Source organism: Neofelis nebulosa, chromosome 8, assembly GCF_028018385.1.
Source record: "Neofelis nebulosa isolate mNeoNeb1 chromosome 8, mNeoNeb1.pri, whole genome shotgun sequence".
Lineage (NCBI taxonomy): Eukaryota > Metazoa > Chordata > Mammalia > Carnivora > Felidae > Neofelis > Neofelis nebulosa.
In genome coordinates, this window is record NC_080789.1 from 60,003,638 (window position 1) to 60,022,900 (window position 19,263).

The window sequence follows — 19,263 nt, forward strand, 5'->3', positions numbered from 1 at the left end:
TGATGAGAAATCTGAAATCTCTTCTTTTTCTCCTCTGGGGCAGAGATACCACCCGCCCCTCCCTCTGAGCTTGTCCACCTACCACCAGGGGTTTCTGTCTCTGCTTACAGGGTGGACTTGGCTCTGTCTGTTGATCCAGGTCAGTGCCACTGTCTTCCTTCCCTTGTCCGCCTTCTCCATCTCCTGTGTATAGCACATGCCTGGCATCTAGTGGCAGCACAATAAACAGATGAATACTTTTTCCAGCATCTTCTCTCCTCTTCCACTGCCTGCCTACTGTGGTAACTAGGGAGCAAGGTTCAGAATGGGCTTGGTGTGCCTTGCTGGGAGGTTGTGATTCTGTTAACTGGTTCTCAGCCCAGCCCAGCCCAGATCTCTTTCCTTTGGCTGTTAACAGTTTCTTTCCTTCTTTGTGTACACATACTAAGACTCAGGAAGTGGTTCTTAAGTCAGGACCATAAGAACCTCAGGCGTGGGGCCCAGGCTTGGGGGAGCCTGGAGTAATGGCTGGTTCTGTCCTTGGCGGTTCACACAGCTCCTTCTGGGGTCCACTGTGGCACACAATGGAGGGAGGCAGCTTGAGGCCTCCACCTCCCCTTCCAGCCCTCATCTGGCTTTGCCCCCTGGGATGTGAAGTGCTGCCTGCTGGTATGGGATGGGAGATCCATAAGATAGATGCCATGCCTGCTTTAGTGTCCTCCCCCAGGCCTCCACCTGATAAGAAGCTCATCAGGGAGTGGGGGTGGTGGGAGCACAGACCTTGTCAACCCAACCCCAGAGGGAGGAACCACACTCTGGCGCGTCATGATTGACTGGCTTCTTCCCGTGCTCAGCCCACTACTCCGGAGCCCCAGAATATGGAGAAAGGGACTAACAGAAGGGGGACCGGAATACCCACTCTAGAATGTTGGGGGACTCCCAGGATGTGAGGCCAGGGACTTTCTGGAAGTGTTTATTCTGACCCCACCCGATCCCAGGGATCTAACAGCGCCCTCTGCCGACTCGGGGATGGGGATGGGGGCTTCAATAGAGATGGAGCCAGAGGAAGGTGGGCTCCGGGTGCACCTCTCCGGGATGAAGCGGCCTCTTGAAGACCATTCCGTCACCTTGCCTCAGCTCGGTCACTCGGTCCGGGCGCTCAGAGTGTAACTCCGGGCCGCTCACGCCTGCTTGGCTCGCACACGCTTCCTCCGCTCCCCTGAACCAGAGAGAATCTGGCGCCGCTCGGTCCCGCTCTCCCAGTCGAGGTGGTATGGGGACGGGGACGCCAGAAGGGCCCCAGGCACCCTGAGGTCCTGCCCTCGGTGGCCTCCCCTCTCGGGGGTGGGCGCCGTCTTCTGGGTAGGGGCCACGTGGCCTTGGCCGGGCGGGGGGCTCGGCCCTCCCCTCGCCGGCCGGGTGACTCAGGCCGCAGCTGTTACCGCGTCACATGAGGGAGGCAGGCGGCCACTGGGCGGGGGAGGGGGCTGTGGCTGGAGGCCGGGGCGGGGCCGCGCGGCGGGCGGGGCCGCAGCCGGGGGCGCCGCTAGAGAGCCCCTGAGCCGCGGCGGGAGAGGAGCGCACAGCCTCGGGGAGCCCAGGTGAGGCCTCGGGGCCCACAGCCGGCCTCGGCTCCGGGTGGGTGGTCGCTGGCAGCTCCCTCCTCCGGGGCTCGGCCCGGGTCCCCGGAGATACGCCGTGCTCCCGGGCGCGCCCGAGGCCCTACAAACTTTGCAACTTTGAAAAGTTCCAGAGGCCCGGGCGGGGTGCGGTGGCGAGCTGGTCGCGCTTCTGTTTTGGGGGTGGTCAGGGCGCAGGGGAAGGCGGCTGGGGGTCGCGCTTGGCCGAGGACCATTGTTTTAGGGACTGGCGGGGTGGGGAGGGGGTGTTGGGCGCCGGGGGGCTGGCGGGCCGAGGGTGGGCGTCGGGCTCCGGCCTCTGTCGGCGCCCTGGGATCTTGCCCCGGGGCCCGGGAGGCTGCGGGGCAGGTCCGGGCTTCGCGGCGGTCGCCCCCACCCCTCTCCAGCCTGGAAGAAGAGGGGGCTGGGAGACGTGGATCCGACCGCGGGTTTCCGGGTGGGAGGGGCCGGGAAAGGGGGCCGAGCAGGGAAGGCCTCGAGGGCCGGCGGGGAGCTTTGCAACCGAGGTCCCCCTCCTCGGCCTATTCTGATCCCCCTGCCCTCCCCTCTGCCCCAGGCCCGGCAGCCATGGCGGTAGAAGGAGGAATGAAATGTGTCAAGTTCTTGCTCTACGTTCTTCTGCTGGCCTTCTGCGTGAGTGGGATGGAGGATGATCGGGGCGCGCTGGCAGGGTGTGGGGAGACCGGGATCCGGAGTGGTGAGGGCTGGGGGGCCACGAATGAAGGCAGCTGGAGACCAGATGTGGGACAGCCCGGGAAACGGGCCGAAGACAGCAGGGCCACCCCACCCCCTCCAGCTTTCAGGGACCTCTGAGGCTAGTTTGGACCAAGAATGGACTGCGTGGGTGCGCAGCACCCTCCCCCTCGCCCCTTCTGGCCCTTCCTGTCTGGTGACCCAACCAACCACTTGTGATACCGGGTAATGGGGCAACCAGCCAACGGCCGGCCTGATGCTATCGCCTTGGGGCTTCCCCCTCCTCCCCACCCTTCTCCCCTACCCCCTCATTCCTTTCCATTCCCTCATCCCTCTCACCGCTTCGGGGTGGGGAAGGGCTCAGCCGGCCACAATTTGCTCCTGCCCTGGGGTCCTGGCTTGAGAGACTGCTCTATGTCCAGGGAGGAACTCACCACTCTTACCTCTTTTCCTTCTCCCTTCTCCTCCTTGGCCTTGTGGGCCTGAGGAACCTGAGTCACAGCTGAGGAGGAGGGGGTGGCCATTGGAAGATAGTGAGATGGCAATTCTGGGAGCCCTAGAGGCCCACAGGAAGCACCACTCTAGGTTAGAAATATGTGCCCTGGGGTCAAGGCTTTCTGGGAACTCCTCTTTCGGCCTTTGATCAAACTGTGGGGCAAATATGGGTCATCCCACACCATATTCTCCCAGGTGTGAGAATCTGTCTCTCTGGATGGGGCTAAGTCTGTGTCCTGGGTGCAGCTGCTGCCCTCTGTCACGGAGGTCTGCTAGGTCGTGGGTCTGGCCTAACCCTGACCTGCCCTCCTCGCAGGCCTGTGCAGTGGGATTGATCGCCGTGGGTGTAGGGGCCCAGCTGGTCCTGAGGCAGACCATTGTCCAGGGGGCCACGCCTGGCTCCCTGTTGCCCGTGGTCATCATCGCAGTGGGTGCCTTCCTCTTCCTGGTGGCCTTCGTAGGCTGCTGTGGGGCCTGCAAGGAGAACTACTGTCTTATGGTCACGGTGAGCACAGTGTGGGGCCAGCATGGGTGTCTGGGACTGCTGGGAGGGCACTTCTACTGTGGGGGCTTAGGAGGTGGGTGAGGAAAACCTTTATGAAGGAGCTAGAGGCTGGCTGGGCCACAGCAGGCCACTCTCACCAAGACTCCAAACCTGACCCTTGCCCATTGTGCCTGCAGTTTGCCATTTTCCTGTCTCTTATCATGCTGGTGGAGGTGGCTGTAGCCATTGCTGGCTATGTGTTTAGAGACAAGGTAAGCAGGGAAAAGGGGAGGGCCCTGCCTCAGAGGTCTGGCTGCTCTGGGACCCGTTTGCCTTAGTTTGACCTCGACAATGCTCCTTCCAATTCCCAGGTGATGTCAGAATTTAATAAGGACTTCCGGCAGCAGATGCAGAATTATCCAAAAAACAACCACACGGTTTCGATTGTGGACAGGATGCAGGAAGATGTGAGTGAGGTTTCTGGGAGCAGGGGTAGTGGGGGAAGAAGATTCTCATCTTCATATTGAAGGTGGATGTTCACGCAATAACCTTCTGCCTGGTATTTCTCCTCTCATGCAGTTTAAATGCTGTGGGGCAGCTAACTACACAGACTGGGAGAGCATCCCTCTCATGCCCAAGGACCGAGTCCCGGACTCCTGCTGCGTCAATGTCACCCAGGGCTGTGGGATTTCTTTCAAGGTGAAGGAGATCCACGAAGAGGTAAGGGAGAAGTTGAGAGAACAGGGGACTTGGGAAACCTGGGAAATGTTTCAAGAGTTGAGAGGGACCAGGGATGGAGGTGGAGAGGGTTGGGGTTTTGGGATGGGGGGGTCGGTATCTGGGAATGCTAGTGGCAGGGTGAAAGATACAGAGCGTGCGGGAGAGATCAAAGGACCCAGGAGGTGGGTGGGAAATTTCTGATTGTGTTCTTGCCTTGTGTGGCTACTACCCTTCAGGGCTGTGTGCAGAAGATTGGGGGCTGGCTGAGGAGCAATGTGCTGGTGGTGGCTGCAGCAGCCTTGGGCATTGCCTTTGTGGAGGTGAGAGGCATCTTTTGGACTCATTCTGGGGCATCTGAGCAGTAGGGGCAGTGGGAAGAGGTGCTGAGGAGGTACTGGCCTGGAGATGAGGGCCCTGGTTGTGTTTGGGGTCTCTTGGGTGGGTCTGGGGTACTTTGCCTTTCTGACTCTTCTCCACCCCTCTATCTTTGCTTTTAGGTACTGGGAATTATCTTTGCCTGCTGCCTCGTGAAGAGCATCCGAAGTGGCTATGAGGTGATGTAGGGGTCTGGTCGCTTCAGCCCCCTCATCTAAGGGAGTGGGGTAGCACACTCCAGGTTTTTCAATTAAACTGATTATTTTTTCAGACTGAAAAAAAGTCTCAGTTTGTCTTGAAGAATGATACTTTATCCTTTCCCTCTCCTCCACCGTGTTCCTGTCCTGTGAGACCTTGTATTTGCACCTTGGGCAAGAAAGGCTAATTTTGGGGGAGGTGGGGAGGGATGTTTTGGAAAGGCAGGTTTTGCTGAAGGTGTTAGTGGGGCTAGCAGTGGAAGGGGGATCTGGAGGTTGTGGCCCATTGTCCTCCCTGTCTCCTAGCCATGTGCTGCAATGTTCATGAAGCCATCTCCTCCAAAAGTCAGGGGGTTCCCCACAAAGGTTCTGTCTGGGAGAGGCCAGCCCAGATTTACCATGGACATCTTTTCCCTGGCCTTCTGCCCACCTCTGAGGGCCCAGCAACTCCCTCCCCAACAAAGGGGACCTGGCTCCTTTCAGGCTGGTGATAAGTTGCTATGACACCTTTGTGGCCAGTATCCATCTTTCTGGACTTAGATAATAGAAGACAACTGAAGTGGGTATTGCCTTTTTTCCCCAATGGAAACCACCCATCCTGGCCCTGACCCCTCTTCACCACCTTCTGTCCCTCCCAAGAAAAGCAGGTGAAGGCCATTTGCACTCCCAACACTGAGCTGCAACTTGACTCCTTGTAGAAAATACATGCCCAATAGTGCCATCTGGTGGCCATTCTTCCATGTGCTTCAAAGAGCACCTAGTCACAAGCCAGTTCCCTTAGCCTCTGTCCCCCTTCCCGCTAGTTGCTAGTTGTTTTGCAGTCATTAAACAGGCCAGAGACCCTGGGCATTAAATCAGCCTAGGGGCTAGCACTTAAATGGGGTCAGTCCCCTACTGGGCAACTCCATTTCTGCCCACTTCCAGTGCTTTTTTTTTAACAATACACATTTATTCAGTACTTATTTTGTACCAGTACCAGGCAGTACCCGGGTGGGGACTGAAACAGTCTTTTGCTGGAAGGCTGGATTCAGCAGACTGCCTGGGCAGGCTTGGGAAAGACCCAGGTGAGCACAGCATCCACCAGGCTGGCTGGCAAGTAGGAGGCCGGCAGCCAGAGCAGCTTGGCATCCCAGCCTGGGCTGTAGCGGATTCTGGGGTGACGAGCAGTCAGGGCATGCTCCAGGCACCTGCTCACCTTGGTCAGGTCTGGGTCACAGATCAGGCTCATGATGCGCCGCTGCATTTTAAAGTCTGCAGTCCAGGAGGTGGTTGTAATCAGTGTCCCTGTCCCACCCCAGCCTATCGCAGGCCCTGTCTTCTGGGTCCTGGAACTGGTCCCCAGCAGAGGTGAGATGGATCCTTAGTCCCCTCCCCAGTTTGGTGAGTGGGCAGGTTCCACATGGCCTGGATGTTCTTTGGGATCTCATTCTCCCTCACCTCCTCTCTGCCCACCTCCTCCCAGCAGGCTGGTGTAGGATGGGCCCTTCTGGCACTTTCATTTCCCTTCGTACGACCCTGTGTGGGCCCAGATACTCACACTTGGTGAGGAAGGCCTCCCCGTAGTGGGCCTGTGTGTCAGGAGATAGCCGTGCCCAGCACTCCTGCAGCGTGTTCTCCAAACTCTCCAGGTTTGTCACAGGGGTTTGGAAGAAGCCAGGCTCCACAATGGAGACTCGGACACCAAAAGGAGCCACATCCCGCCTGGATGGGAGTAGACCGGAGGTTTTTGGGTTCTTGCTCTATAGGAAAGGGATCTTCTGAGACATGGGTATGGGGGCTAAAATGGGGAAGTTATCACAGGCCAGGGACAGGGGTCCTGATGGTAAAGGAGATCCCTGCTGTCCTGGGATGGGGACAAGTGGAACAGGTATTTTTGAGGTTTCCTTTATATTCTATGATCTAGAGTGGGGGGGTCAGTAAACTTCTTAAAGAGCCAGGCAGTAAATACTTTTGGCATCGCAGACATAAAAATTAATGATATCATGTAGGTACTTTTTTTATTTTTACATTTTTTTCAATGTCTGTATTTGAGGGGGGAGGGAGGGGCAGAGAGAGATGGAGACAGAATCTGAAGCAGGCTCCTGATTCTGAGCTGTCAGCACAGAGTCTGACGTGGGGTGCAAACCCACAAGCTGTGAGATCATGACCTGAGCTGAAGTTGGATCCTTAACCGAGCCATCCAGGTGCCCTGGTACTTTAAAAGGTGTTTATTTTTGAGTGAGAGAGATAGAGTGTGAGTGGGGGAGGGGCAGAGAAGAGGGAAACAGGATACGAAGCAGGCTCTACTTCGATAGCACAGAGCCTGATACAGGGCTCAAACTCACGAACCTGGAGATCATGACCTGAGCTGAAGTCGGAAGCTTAACTGACAGCCACCCAGGTGCCCTCAGATAGGTACTTCTATAATCACTTACAGTGTAACCATTTAAAAATGTAAATACCATTATTAGCTTGTAGGCTACTGCCCAGATCTGGCTTAAGAACCAGTTTACCAACTCCTGAGCTAGAAGAACCCCTTTCCCTAGGTCCCAGAACACAGCATGGAATCCTGAGTGCTGGACATGAAGGGAGTAGATTGGTGTTTGCTGCGGAGACTGCAGGGATACATCCAACTCCCTTGACATGGATGCAGAAATCCAAGTATAAAGTCTGTGTTCCATGATGCTGAGTGGAAAATGAAAAGACCCAAGGATAGGGAACGCCTGCGTGGCTCAGTCGCTTATGTGGTAGATTCTTCATTTCGGCTCAGGTCATGATCTCAGTCAGGAGATTGAGCCCTGCCTGCATCGAAAGCTCTGTGCTGGGCATGGAGTCTGCTTAAGATTCTCCCTCTCTCTTTGCCCCTTTTCCACTTGTGCACGCACATGCGCGCTCTCTTTCAAAAAAACCAAAAAACAACCCCCCCCCCCAAAGGTATATAATTTAAATTCATTGCTGAGTGAAGGTGATGAAGGCAGGCTTCCTACAGAAGATAGGCTGGCTGGGAGGTACTTGTACTGCTCAGAATTCAGGCTCTGGTCTCATGTGGTACTTGTCAAGTCTCCTTTATGCTCTCAAGGGACTTTGGACATTATTGCTTAAAGATGAGGGATGGGAGAATGTAATGACCAGGCAAGCAGACTTGGGGGCAAGTCCCCGCATTTCTACTAACTAGTTGTGTGGTCTTGGGTAATAACTTGGGTAAGTTATATTACCCTGAGGATATTAATACCTAATCCCTTATAAGGTTGCTGGAAGAAATGAGAAAATGTTCCCCAAAGGTACTAGCTCATCACAAGTAACAGTTATTAATAATAATACTAATAATGACAGCAGGCTTCTTGGGGCATTTTCTACATGCCAGTCTCTGTTGGGGCCTTACATGTACCTCATTCCACTCACAACACCCATGAGGCAGGTCTTCTCATTCTGATTTAACAGGTAGGGAATAAACTGGGGGAAAAGAGAAGTAACCTATCAAGGTCACAAAGCACCCATGAGAGACGGCTGGCGTCTGAAGCCACAAAGCTAAGCCCTCAGCTGTCTCCTCTTCAGTATCGCACTCTGCAGTGTTTTAGTCATCTCTGCCGGGCAGCCCAGGGCTCTGCACCCCTTACCTCAGGCTGTCAGAGAAGGCCTCCAGGCCAAACTTGGAGACACAGTAGCCCCCACCATTGGCTGCCAGGCGACCCAGAACACTGGTGATGTTGACCACCCGGCCCCTGGCCTGCTGGAGCAGGGGGAGCAGGGCAAGGGTGACCCCGATGGGACCCAGCGTATTCACACTCAGCACCCGATGGAAATCATCTCGTGTGAGCCACGGCGTGGGCCCAATGATACCAGCCACACCAGCATTATTCACCAGACCAAAAAGCCCTGTAGAGAGATGAAACAGATCCTGTCGGGTAGGTAAGGCGTTCCAACACTCTCTCCTGATCACTCCTCCTTCCCCATGCAGTTTTTCTTGCTTCCCGCCGCCCCTGTGACTGAGCACCCTGCACCATGAGCCCTGTGGCCCCACTGCTACTCACCTGCTTCACCAACATGTGTTTCCACCCACTTGGCCGCCCGCTGGACACTCTGGGGCTCAGTGACATCAAGCAGGGTGGTGTGGAGGCGAGAGGAGGCCACGCGCTGTAGGTCCTCTGCCCCTGAGGGGGTCAGGCAGCTGGCCAGGACTCGGAAGCCTCTCTGGTCCAGTCTCAGTGCCAGAAGCCGCCCGAAGCCTGAGTCACAGCCGGTGATGAAGATGAAAGCATCGCTGGCGGGCAGGCTCTGTCGGTCCCTGAACAACCACAGCGCTGCCCAGATCAAGACTCCCAGCAGCAGAGGCAGCCACATGGCCAGAGCCCAAGTGACCTGCAGGTGGCAGCCGAGACTGGGCAGGAAAACTTGTCTAGTTTACTCTGGCTCTTAAACCCTTGCCCCTAATATCCTCCCCTCCCTCACTGGAAGTCTGGTCTGAGCATATTGAGAAATTATCTGCTGGGCGGGTAATTAGCAAACTAGGGCTCATCTAAGCAAAGCAAAGATTGAGGCAGACCCTATATTTGTTGCTAACTTAACTAAAATCAGATTAGCAGGGTCCTGTGTGCAGGCCTGCTGCACGGGAGCAGAGGGATCTGGTTCGCAGTCACCTCTCCCGCCAAGCCAGGGACATCTAAATTCTCTAAATGTAAACTGGGCCTTATTTTTTGAAACACATGGGGCAAAGAGCCCCACATTTTAGTCCTGGCGGCCCTAAACTTACTGTGGGATGCTGAGTATCTCACCTGTTTTCTATTTTACCAGTGGGGCCAACACCCACCATGGTCCACCTGGGAATTGTGGAGGGTCAGAGGGGATAATGTGTGAGGAAACACATGAAAAGCTTTGACTTATCAATACATGCAACACCTGGATACTCCTCTCATAGCACCCAGCTCCCAGTGCCCTGCTTACCTCCTCTGGGGAAAGCTAGCAGGTAGGTCCCCCAAATCCTTCTTTTCCTTTGTTCGAGAGGCTTTGCTCCCAGTCTTCCCAGGTTTCCACACTAGCTACAGCTAATGCCAATGTCTGCAGTGGGCGGACTGGGTGTCAGGGTATTAAGTGGATGTGGGTGAGGGGAGGGGCTGGGAGGAGGAGCCAGGGAAGCTGGAGCCTGGCAACTGAAGCCAAGGCTTGGCACAGGCCAGGTGTGTCCCAGCCCCCTTCTTGGCTGGCTTTACCAGCTGGGGGTACCTGACCACCTGTGTCATGGGCTCCCAGGAAGAGGGCTATGTCAAGGATGGCACCTACCCCTCTGTTGGTGACCTTGGACCTGACACTCCTCCTTCTTCCAAGCCCTGAAGTGCCCCCATGACCAAGAATTAATCTCCAACCTGGTCCAGACTCATGACACCGCTTAGCACCAGGCTGGGAGAGGCCACGAGCACGTGGAGAGGCAGAGAGCCAGAGCCAGCACCAGGCCTGCTCCCTGTCCTAATTCTCCTCTGCAAGAAACTGAAGTCCTGTGTTAGGAAGCTTGGGGCAGGGCACCCAGACCTTCTCTGGGGAGGTGTGGGAAACTTCTACCCTCTAGGTACCCAACATACACCTGCACCAGGCCCGAAGAGGAAAAGAGGGGTGAGATAGTAAGAGGAAGCTAGTTCCACCCTCTAGCCAAAGGGTACCTGTAGCTTAGGGAGACAGTCTTTGAATCTTCCACTCCTACCCACCATGCTGGGCTGGTAGCTCTTTGAAACATACCACAGAGAAATGGAGGCTTGTGTTTTATTCTTGTCTCCTGCCCCCCCCCCCCCCCGCCCCGGGGGAGATAGGAGGGGCGGGGCAGAGGAAAGGGAAGAGGGGCTAGGAGGGGGCAGACTGCAGCTGCCCTTTGTACACGTATTCCAGTGCGGTGGCAATAGTTCGCATGTCCAGCTCGATGCTCCGAGCCCAGTTCTCCACATCCCCGATTTCCTGGGAAGGGGAGGAGGTGGGAGGTGGGGAATCAGGGTGGGTAGAATGTAGCTCTAAGGAGACAGACAGGGGCACTTTCCGTCCATCCCCTAGAAAGGTCTTTGCTTGGACCCACCAGCTATTTTCATCTCTCTAGCTTTTCTGACACTGGGGCCATACATGGCATTTCTGGGACCAGCCCCACTTCTTTTTTTTTTTTTTTTTTTTTTTTATAAAGGAAACCTCATTTATTTTATTTTAGGGACAGAGAGAGGCAGAGCATGAACGGGGGAGGGGCAGAGAGAGAGGGAGACACAGAATCGGAAACAGGCTCCAGGCTCTGAGCCATCAGCCCAGAGCCTGACGCGGGGCTCGAACTTGCGGACCGCGAGATCGTGACCTGGCTGAAGTCGGACGCTTAACCGACTGCGCCACCCAGGTGCCCCCCCACTTCTTTTTTAACCTGAGGCCTAAGGTGACCCGACTGGAGGCATTTAACGGGGGCCCAGGATGGGGCCAGTGATGTAGGGAGTGTGGCCCACCTTGAGTGCCTGATTGAAGTTCTCCACCATCCCAATCCACTGGCCTGTTTGCTTGGCAAACTGGGCAGCCTGGACCTGTAGGGTCTTCACCTCATGATCCAGCTTTCTCTGGTTCATGTAGGCCTGGGCCACACTAGAGGTTGGAAGAGAGACGAGATCAACTCACCCGGCTGGTGGGGAGTGGTCTCTAGGACTAATATTCCACTGCAAGAGCCGGAGGTCAGCCAGGAGTCAGGCTGGGGAAAACCTCATGATTTTGGCCATTCTTGGATGTAATGCAAATGACTACTGTACATGCAAATGAACCAGCTTCTTCCTCCCACTCCCAGGATTCCCAGGAAAGCCTAGCTGGGAGCTGACTAGAAACTTACCATCTCCTACCCCCCCAAAGGAATTCCTGAAGCTGGGTGAGAGAAGGGAGGATTCTCTGAGGAAGAAGCTGAGAGGGTAAAGGGGGTGCAGAGAAGCTGGGAAAATCCAGCAGCAGGGACACATCTGGCAGTGATTGGAAGCCCAAGGGTCTGTGCAAGAAGTTGGGAAGGGAAATTGGGCCCCTCCCTGACTCTGGGATGCAATGGGAGAGCGGCTCCCCTCCCCAGGAACTCAGGGTCAAGAGAAGATATCCCAGGGGCTGCCTCTTGGCTCTCAAGTCTCTCTCCCAACCCTTCTCTTTTCGCCCACACAGATGAACGAACACACACACATAATCTCTCTCTCTCCCTTCCTTCTTTCTGCTCTAGGCAGTAGTTTTTCTTTTCTCCTCAACCAAGGTTGGCTGTACTTACCATTAATACCATGAGGTTGGTACCTCCAACTCTCTGCCCTGTTCCCCCTTCCCCTAATCTCACAATAACTGTTCTCTCTTACTGGCTAGGGAGTCTTTTCACTCACCATCCCAAAGCTCTAGGTCAGCTGGGAGACTCCACATCCGGTATCCACCCCCCACTGGAATCTGTGGGGGCTGGAGGGGGCAACGGGTTGGGGTGGGTGGAAAGAGTGGGAAGGACACCTGACAGGGGCTGAGATAGACTGAGCCTTTGTTTTCCTTTCCAGGGAATGAGACGACCCGTGGGCAGAACACAAAACCCTTTCTAATCTGGCTTTGGCTTAGCTGTCCCTTAAGCTGAAAGAGGGGTGGCCCCTAGCAAAGGAAGAGCAAAGGGAGAAGCCTGGCCAGTCTCACAGCAGAGCCCGAGAGGCGCCAATGTGGGAGGAAGGAAAGGGGGCAGACCCTGTCCTTTTTCTTTGGGAGACAGCTTGGCCATAGTAGGGGGTAGTGTACGAGCTGAAACAGTAATAGCGGGCTCCCAATGCTTCAAGAGATTCCCCTGGGAGTTCCTAAAATGCCAGTTTTTCCTATTGACCTCCCATTTTCACACTGAGAAGGGAGAGGTCTGGAGGGGAGAGATCAGAGGCCCCAACCACTGCCTTCTTGTCCCTTAATCTTCCCCAGAGATGAGTAATGAAGATGACAGTCCCTGCATGGCTCACTTGGGTGACTCAGTCTCTGGATTCACAGCCAAGTTATCCTACTTGCCCTGCCATGGAAGACATCATACTGCCCCTTTTCTTCCGACAGATAGCCTATCACATCATCGTCGCAGCACTCTTCTGGGTCACTCAGGGTCAAGAGACAATATTCTTTGCTCCTTCCCAAGTTTTTGGTTGTTACTGGCATTCTCATATAGGGCTGGCACAGGGGGTGGTCTCTGGAGACCGGGAAGGAAGGGAAGAGACAGCCTGGCTCTGCTACAGCTCCTGGCATAGGTTCTGCCCTCACCCTCACTGGCTGTGCCACCTCTTTCCTGCCAGCTGCTCCCCAGGCCTGCCAGAGGGTGGGAGGTAGAGAAGGAGAGGGTGGCAAGTTGTGGTAAAGGAGGGTGCTCTCCCTCCTGCTGAAGTGACAGCTGGGCTTGGAGGAGTGAAGGGAAGTGGGCAGATGGCATCAAGTTGTGAGCACCAGGGAAGTTATTAGGGGGAGGGGGAAATCTGGCTGCCTCTTCAACCACTGCTGCTGCTCCTCCTTGTGCAACGTTAGGGGTCAGAGCTGACTCAAGCCTTTCTCTATAAAATTAAGCTGGGTGACAGGAATGGAGGGAATGAAATGAAACATCTCATCCCCTCAACAGCAATCTGAGGGCTAGACGTTGTCAGTGCCTAAATTTGGGGGGCGGGGGGTGGTGGTGGTTGATGGGAAGACGTTCATACCCCACATTGAGGTGATCCACCAAAGCTTCTGTCAGGCAGGTCGCTGCAGTGATAGCCTCTCGCCTCCTCTTCTCTGGGGGTGGGGGGAAAAGGGATTGGAGTGGAGACTTGGTTTTTTGAAGCGTGGTGCTGAAGGTTCACCACCCATTAATTACTATTCCGCTAGTTGCGGGAACATCTCAGCTAATCTCACAGTGCCAGAGCTGAAAAGGACCTTGCAAAACATAAAGGAAGCCTTTTCATTTTATTTCATTATTAAAAAAAATTTTTTTATTAGAAAACTTTTTTTCTAGGCCTTTTCATTTTAGAGGTGAGTTAACTGGTACCCTGGGAGGGGAAGCGACTCACCCGGGAACGCTAACGAGTCAGTGGCAGCGCCCAGGACTCCAGACCCTCGGGCACTATTTTCCCACAGTCTTGGCTTGAGGATTGGTAACTCCCGGATTCCCTGGCCAGATTCAGGAAACAAGGGCCCCACCCCTATTTCGGTGGTTTTAGGCCTCTAAGAGTCCCGGCTCAGTCGGGTCCTAGCACCCCCCTGCCTTCAGGAGCGTCCCTTGCCACTTTCAGGACGCGAGGCTCCCTGGGCCAATCGGCACCGCGTTCCACGCGCAGGGGCGGGACCAGGATGCGGGAAGACAGAGCGTGGGGGGCGTGGCCCAGAGGAGGCCGTAGTGTTGCCGAGGGGCCAGAGCCCGTTGGCAAGGGAACCGAATTTCCAAAAAAGCGCCCCCACCCCCTCCCCGACGCCCATGCCCACTAGCCCGCGCCCTTCCCTGGATCTGGGCCGTTACTTGAGGTCCAGGCTCCGGCTGAGGCTAGGCCGCGGCGGGAGAGAAAACGGCGGACAGGGACGTTCTGCTCACCCTGCAGCTCCTTGCGTTCGTTCTGCTTGGCTTGGTGTTCTTTCAGCAGGCGAGACAGCATGATCGCGGCGCGCTGGGGGCTGGGCGCGCCCGGCCCTCTCCGACTGCGGGAACTGGAACTGGTGCTTCGGCTCCCGAGGGGCCCGGGTCACGTGACCGCAGTGTCACGTGAGGCCTGGACCGCCCCCTTTTGAGACCTAGGGTAGAGGACACAGAAGATCTTGGCTGGGAACGGAGGGACTTGTAGAGGGTTGGGGGTAAGCGAGCTTTTGTCTTTATTGGGGGCTCCCTTTTTGGTCAGTGTTGGAAGAAATTTTCTCCAGTACCCATATTATAGAGCTCGTTTTGGACATCTTTGGATCTCAAGGCTCCCGGGAGGGTTGGTACTGCCAGGATATCCATCCTTGTTCCGTATTGGGGGAGCAGAGAGACTCCCTGGACTCATTGAAATTCTTTTCCTTTCCTCGCCTTTCCCTTCTGGCAGCTCTGGCCGGTTTTCAGTTGATTCTGAGCACTCTCCCTCTGGGAGGGAAAGCATTCCTCTCGTTTCCAGCCCTTTCTCTTAGTACTCTGCCAAGGTTCTTCAGCTCTGGGTGATCATTGTAGAGAAGAAGCATTTTCGGCATTTCAAGCGGCCTCCTAGGGAGCTTTGCTAATTTGGTTGACCATGTGTGGTGAAAGTATAATCCCATCTCTGTCCTTTTGTGGTCAGGGAATGCGAACCCTTTCAGTCTGACCAGAAGAAAAAGTGCTGCTGTCACAGTAAAAGGTAAATCATATAACACCTCTCTGAATTAAAGAGAAATGCTTCCGGGATTAACTCCAACAAGAAAAAACTGTAAACATTATCAACATGTTCTTGCAATTGCCATAATCTCTCTTGGTGCACCACGCACTAACATGCTGGGTGATTCTGGGCAAGTTGCTTATGCACTCTGGATTTTGATTTTCCCCCTAGTAAAATAAGGGGATTGGATTAAATCAGCAGCTCTCAACCCTGGCTAAACATTAGGTCCACCTGGGGAAGTTTGCAAAAATGCCTTTGCCCTAGGTAAATCAACTTAGATCTGTAAGGAGTGGACCCCAAGTACAAATATTTTTTACTTTTTTATTAAAAAGATTTTTTAGGGGCTTCTGGGTGGCTCAGTCGGTTAAGCATCCGACTTCAGCTCAGGTCATGGTCCCACGGTCTGTGAGTTTAAGCCCTGCGTGGGGCTCTGCGCTGACAGCTCAGAGCCTGGAGTCTGCTTCAGATTCTGTGTCTCCCTCTCTCTCTGCCCCTCCCCCGCTCATGCTCTGTCTCCCTCTCTGCCTCAAAAATAGACATTAAAAAAACTTAAAAAAAATTTTTTTTAATGTTTATTTATTTTTGAGAGAGACAGAGACAATGCAAGTGGGTTAGGGGCAGAAAGAGAGGGAGACACAGAATCCGAAGCAGGCTCCAGGCTCTGAGCTGTCAGCACAGAGCCTGACGCGGGGCTCGAACTCACGAGGTGTGAGTTCATGACTTGAGCTCAACCAGCTGAGCCACCCAGGCACCCCGATAGGTGCTGATTTAGAATAAAACATTCTTGGGTTTTCTGAGAAAGAGTTGAGGATCACTGATTGATTGAGTCATTCAGCTATTTGGAGAGTAGCATATTAAGTCCTGGGAGGTGTGCGACCTTGAAAGTGTTAGTGAATGAAATAGTTAAGTGGTAGCATAAAGCAGGACATTAAATGCCCCCAACATAAAAACTCTGAATAAAAATGTTAGACTGTGGGGGCGCCTGGGTGACTCAGTCGGTTAGGTGTTCGACTTCGGCTCAGGTCATGATCTCATGGTTTGTGAGTTTGAGCCCTGTGTCGGGCTCTGTGCTGGACAGCTCAGAGCCTGGAGCCTGCCTCAGATTCTGTCTGTTCTCTCTCTGTCTCTCTCTGTCTGTCTCTGTCTCTGTTTCTCTCTGTCTCTCTCTCTCTCGGCCTCTCCCCCACTCACGCTCTGTCACTCTCTCTCTCTCAAAGGTAAATAAACATTAAAAATTTTTTTAAAAATGTTGGAGTGTGTATGTCTGTGTCTATGCTTGTATGTGTCCTATCATTTACTTTTCCAACATTTCCTGAGTACTTCTCATGGGTCAAACGCCTTGCATGTATTACTTCATTTAATCCCTAGAACTATCGTGTGAAGTATTGTCCTCAATTTTCAGATGAAGAATCTGAGATACGGAGCAGATAAGTAATAGAGCTAAGTGGTAGAGCTAGGATACAAATCCGGGCTATCTGGCTCCAGAGGCCGAGTGTAACCACCGTACTATGCTGCACAAACCATGGGAAAGACCCCAGGAGGGGAGATTCTGTCTCTCATCACTATGACCTTCTAGCTTGTGGGCACAGTTGAAGAGAATCCTGGCAAGGGGAGGAGTGTTTGGAAAGAGGTTCTGCTCTAGCAAGGGGCTGATCAATAGAAGTGGGAAGAGTGAGAGCATCACCGGGCAGCCTATTCCAATCCTACCCCCAACCCCCCACTTGGCTCCAGCTTCCAACTGCAATGAGCAAGCAAAATAGAAGCACATTGGAAGATGCTGGGTGCCTCACTCCCAGAGCTGTGGGGCCTGGGAGAGACGAGCAGGGGTTGGAAGGGGTTCCAGAAAATGGCTACTTGGGGATGTGAAACAGAGGGCAGGGGCTAATGAGGGGGGGTTGGTGTCGGGGGTTTCAGTGGTGAGTTTGTGAATGTTAAGATTAAGTTGACTCAGGGAGAGTGCCAGCCCATCCTGCATTACCCTCACCCCCCTTGGCACAACCGCCTGACATTTTCACAATCGGCATGGAGACTGCCAGGATTCTGCAGACATCAGCCCTGCCCTCCTCCCCACACTGGCTGTTCCTTTGCCCTAGAGCTGGGCAGAGGACACAGGTACCTGTATTTGGGGACCCCAGCTGATCTCTCTGGGTCATCGTCCAGATGCTCTTTTTCTAGGCTTTTGCTGCTCACTGTGTAACTTGAGTTTCTGCTGAGTTGAAGCTCAGCTCCCCAGTTGCCTTTGGTAGAGATGGGCACAAGATTCGTGCCTCCCTGGAGAATGACTTGACATGTGAAATCTCTTTTTGCCCACCTCTCTGTACACTTTCCCACCTAGATTATTTTCTCTTAATGAATGAATGGATGCAACTCCACGCTCCTTTCCCCCACTCATTTCCTTGTTCTTTTGAAATCTCTTTCTGAGTTAGCTTTAATTAGCAAGCTTCAAACTGAAGATGGGGCCAAACATTAGGGCCGGAAGCTGCTGAATTGTTAAGGGTTGGGTGAGGACTGAAGGAGAACATGGAGTGAGTGGAGAAGGCTTCTCATGCTGGGAAGTCTGGCTGGGCTTCAAGAAGGGGGGTGCCGTTGGTGGTGTGGCCAAGTTCCAAATGTTGGCCCGAGGCCAGTGCTCCAAGAAAAGGGCCCTCAAGACAGCCTAAATGGCTCCCTGTGGGAAGTGACCTCCCAGCCCTTCTCCAGAAGATGCATGGGTTTCCCTAGGATCCCTAAAGCAGTCAAGTCATTTCCCCCGTGACTCCTTTCAATCAAACTTATATTCTTTCTCTCCCAGCTACTCCCATAGTTTGAGCTTTGGCTACAGCCAGCATTCAGAGGCAGGCAGAAGGAATCCAGTGCTAGAGATGTGGGTGGGGTGAGAAAGTCCTCATGTTGTGTGTGTTGGGGAGGAAGAGGCTGACCCTGGGATGTATGCTCCAAGCCTCTGCTGCCAGATGAGGTGGAGGGAAGTTAACCCTGCAGCGTGTTCTAGAAGTGTTTTCTTGTAGGCTAGAGGCAGTGGTTAGAAAATGTCTAGTCTGGGGAAGCTGAAAAACAGGGATCCTCCATGGAGGTGGGGCTGGAGAAAGTCTCAGCTTCCACTCAGATAAAGGCTGAAAGCTTTGCTGGGCTTGGACATTTATCAATTTTTAAAATTATTTTGAAATAGTTATAGACGCAGAGGAAGTTGCAAAAATAGTACATGAAGTCCTGTGTACCCTTCACCCAGCTTTCCTCGGTGGTGACATCTCATATAACTGTAGCAATATCAAAACCAAGAAGCTGACATAGGTATACCGTTAACTAGCTTACAGGCTTTATTCAGTTTTTATCAGTGCTCTACATGTATTCATGTGTGTGTAAGTGTGTACATGTGTGTGTAGTTCCGTGCAATTTTATCCCGTGTATTGATCTGAGTAACTAATCAAGATACAGATTTCTTCATCATCACAATGGAACCTCCCATGCTATATATATATATTTTTTTTTTGGTATTTGGTATTTATTTACTTATTTATAAATGTTTATTTATTTTTGAGAGAGAGAGAGTGCATGAGAGTGGGGTAGGGGCAGAGAGTGAGAGGGGATAGAGGATCTGAAGTGGGCTCTACACTGATAGTAGAGAGCCCAATATGGGTCTCGAACTCACAAACTGTGAAATCATGACCTGAGCTGAAGATGGACGCTTAAACCGACTGAGCCACCCAGGCACCCCTATTTATTTATTTTTAAAGTATAATTAACATACGTGTTATATTAGTTTCAGGTATAAGGTGCTATCTTTTTATATTTATCTCCTCCCATCCCTGTCCCCTGGCAATCACTAACCTGTTCTTCATCTTTATAGTTTTAATTTAATGAATTTCCAAACTCTTCACTCAAATACAAGAAGTTCTCTGGCAGATTATTTATTTCCACGTTGAGCTTCCTTTATTTTTCAGATCCCTTTTGCTTCTTCATTCCCCCCCTTTACCTATGATATTGTGCCTCACTCCAACAATCTGGTCTCACTCCTTTTCTTTTTAAAACCATTTTTTTTTTAAGGTTTCTTCATTTTTCAGACAAGAGGGTGACAAAGTGTGAGTGGGGGAGGGGCAGAGAGAGAGGGAGGCACAGAATCCGAAGAAGGTTCCAGGATCTGAGCTGTCAGCACAGAGCCCCTTGCGGGGTTCAAACTCACGGATAGGGAGATCATGACCTGAGCTGAAGCCAGATGCTTAACCCCGACTGAGCCACCCAGGCGCCCCTGGTCCTCCTAAAGGAGGTTTAGGGAAAATCTACATGTCTAAATTTACTAGGCTGGTTTAGGGCTCTTACATTTTCAACTGCCCTCCCTTGCCCCACTATTTATAGCCAGGCTAATTTTGGGCAGCCTCTCTCTC

At 53.3% G+C, this 19,263-nt stretch overlaps 3 protein-coding genes across 4 annotated transcripts; 1 reads left to right on the forward strand and 2 right to left on the reverse strand.

Moving 5' to 3' along the window:
* Window positions 1-1,467: 1,467 nt before the first annotated feature.
* CD63 (CD63 molecule) lies at window positions 1,468-4,668 on the forward strand. The gene is made up of 8 exons (XM_058742454.1): window positions 1,468-1,580; window positions 2,176-2,252; window positions 3,124-3,312; window positions 3,489-3,563; window positions 3,663-3,758; window positions 3,871-4,011; window positions 4,248-4,331; window positions 4,509-4,668. The coding sequence occupies exons 2-8, from the start codon at window positions 2,187-2,189 to the stop codon at window positions 4,572-4,574; spliced, it is 717 nt and encodes a 238-aa protein (XP_058598437.1). The 5' UTR covers window positions 1,468-1,580; window positions 2,176-2,186; the 3' UTR covers window positions 4,575-4,668.
* Window positions 4,669-5,510: 842 nt separating this feature from the next.
* Window positions 5,511-10,158, reverse strand: RDH5 (retinol dehydrogenase 5). 2 transcript variants are annotated; one of them, XM_058742452.1, is made up of 5 exons: window positions 9,504-10,158; window positions 8,594-8,921; window positions 8,180-8,438; window positions 6,121-6,284; window positions 5,511-5,834 (listed from the first exon to the last, which is right to left on the reverse strand). In XM_058742452.1, exons 2-5 carry the CDS (start codon window positions 8,901-8,903, stop codon window positions 5,611-5,613), a joined length of 957 nt encoding a protein of 318 aa, XP_058598435.1. In that variant the 5' UTR covers window positions 8,904-8,921; window positions 9,504-10,158; the 3' UTR covers window positions 5,511-5,610. The 2 variants fall into 2 exon arrangements, with proteins under 2 accessions (XP_058598435.1, XP_058598436.1); XM_058742453.1 differs by having other exon boundaries at window positions 8,594-8,940.
* Window positions 10,159-10,299: 141 nt separating this feature from the next.
* Window positions 10,300-14,267, reverse strand: BLOC1S1 (biogenesis of lysosomal organelles complex 1 subunit 1). Its single transcript, XM_058742455.1, has 4 exons — window positions 14,098-14,267; window positions 13,232-13,304; window positions 11,024-11,156; window positions 10,300-10,502 (listed from the first exon to the last, which is right to left on the reverse strand). Exons 1-4 carry the CDS (start codon window positions 14,156-14,158, stop codon window positions 10,392-10,394), a joined length of 378 nt encoding a protein of 125 aa, XP_058598438.1. The 5' UTR covers window positions 14,159-14,267; the 3' UTR covers window positions 10,300-10,391.
* Between the last annotated feature and the right edge of the window lie 4,996 nt (window positions 14,268-19,263).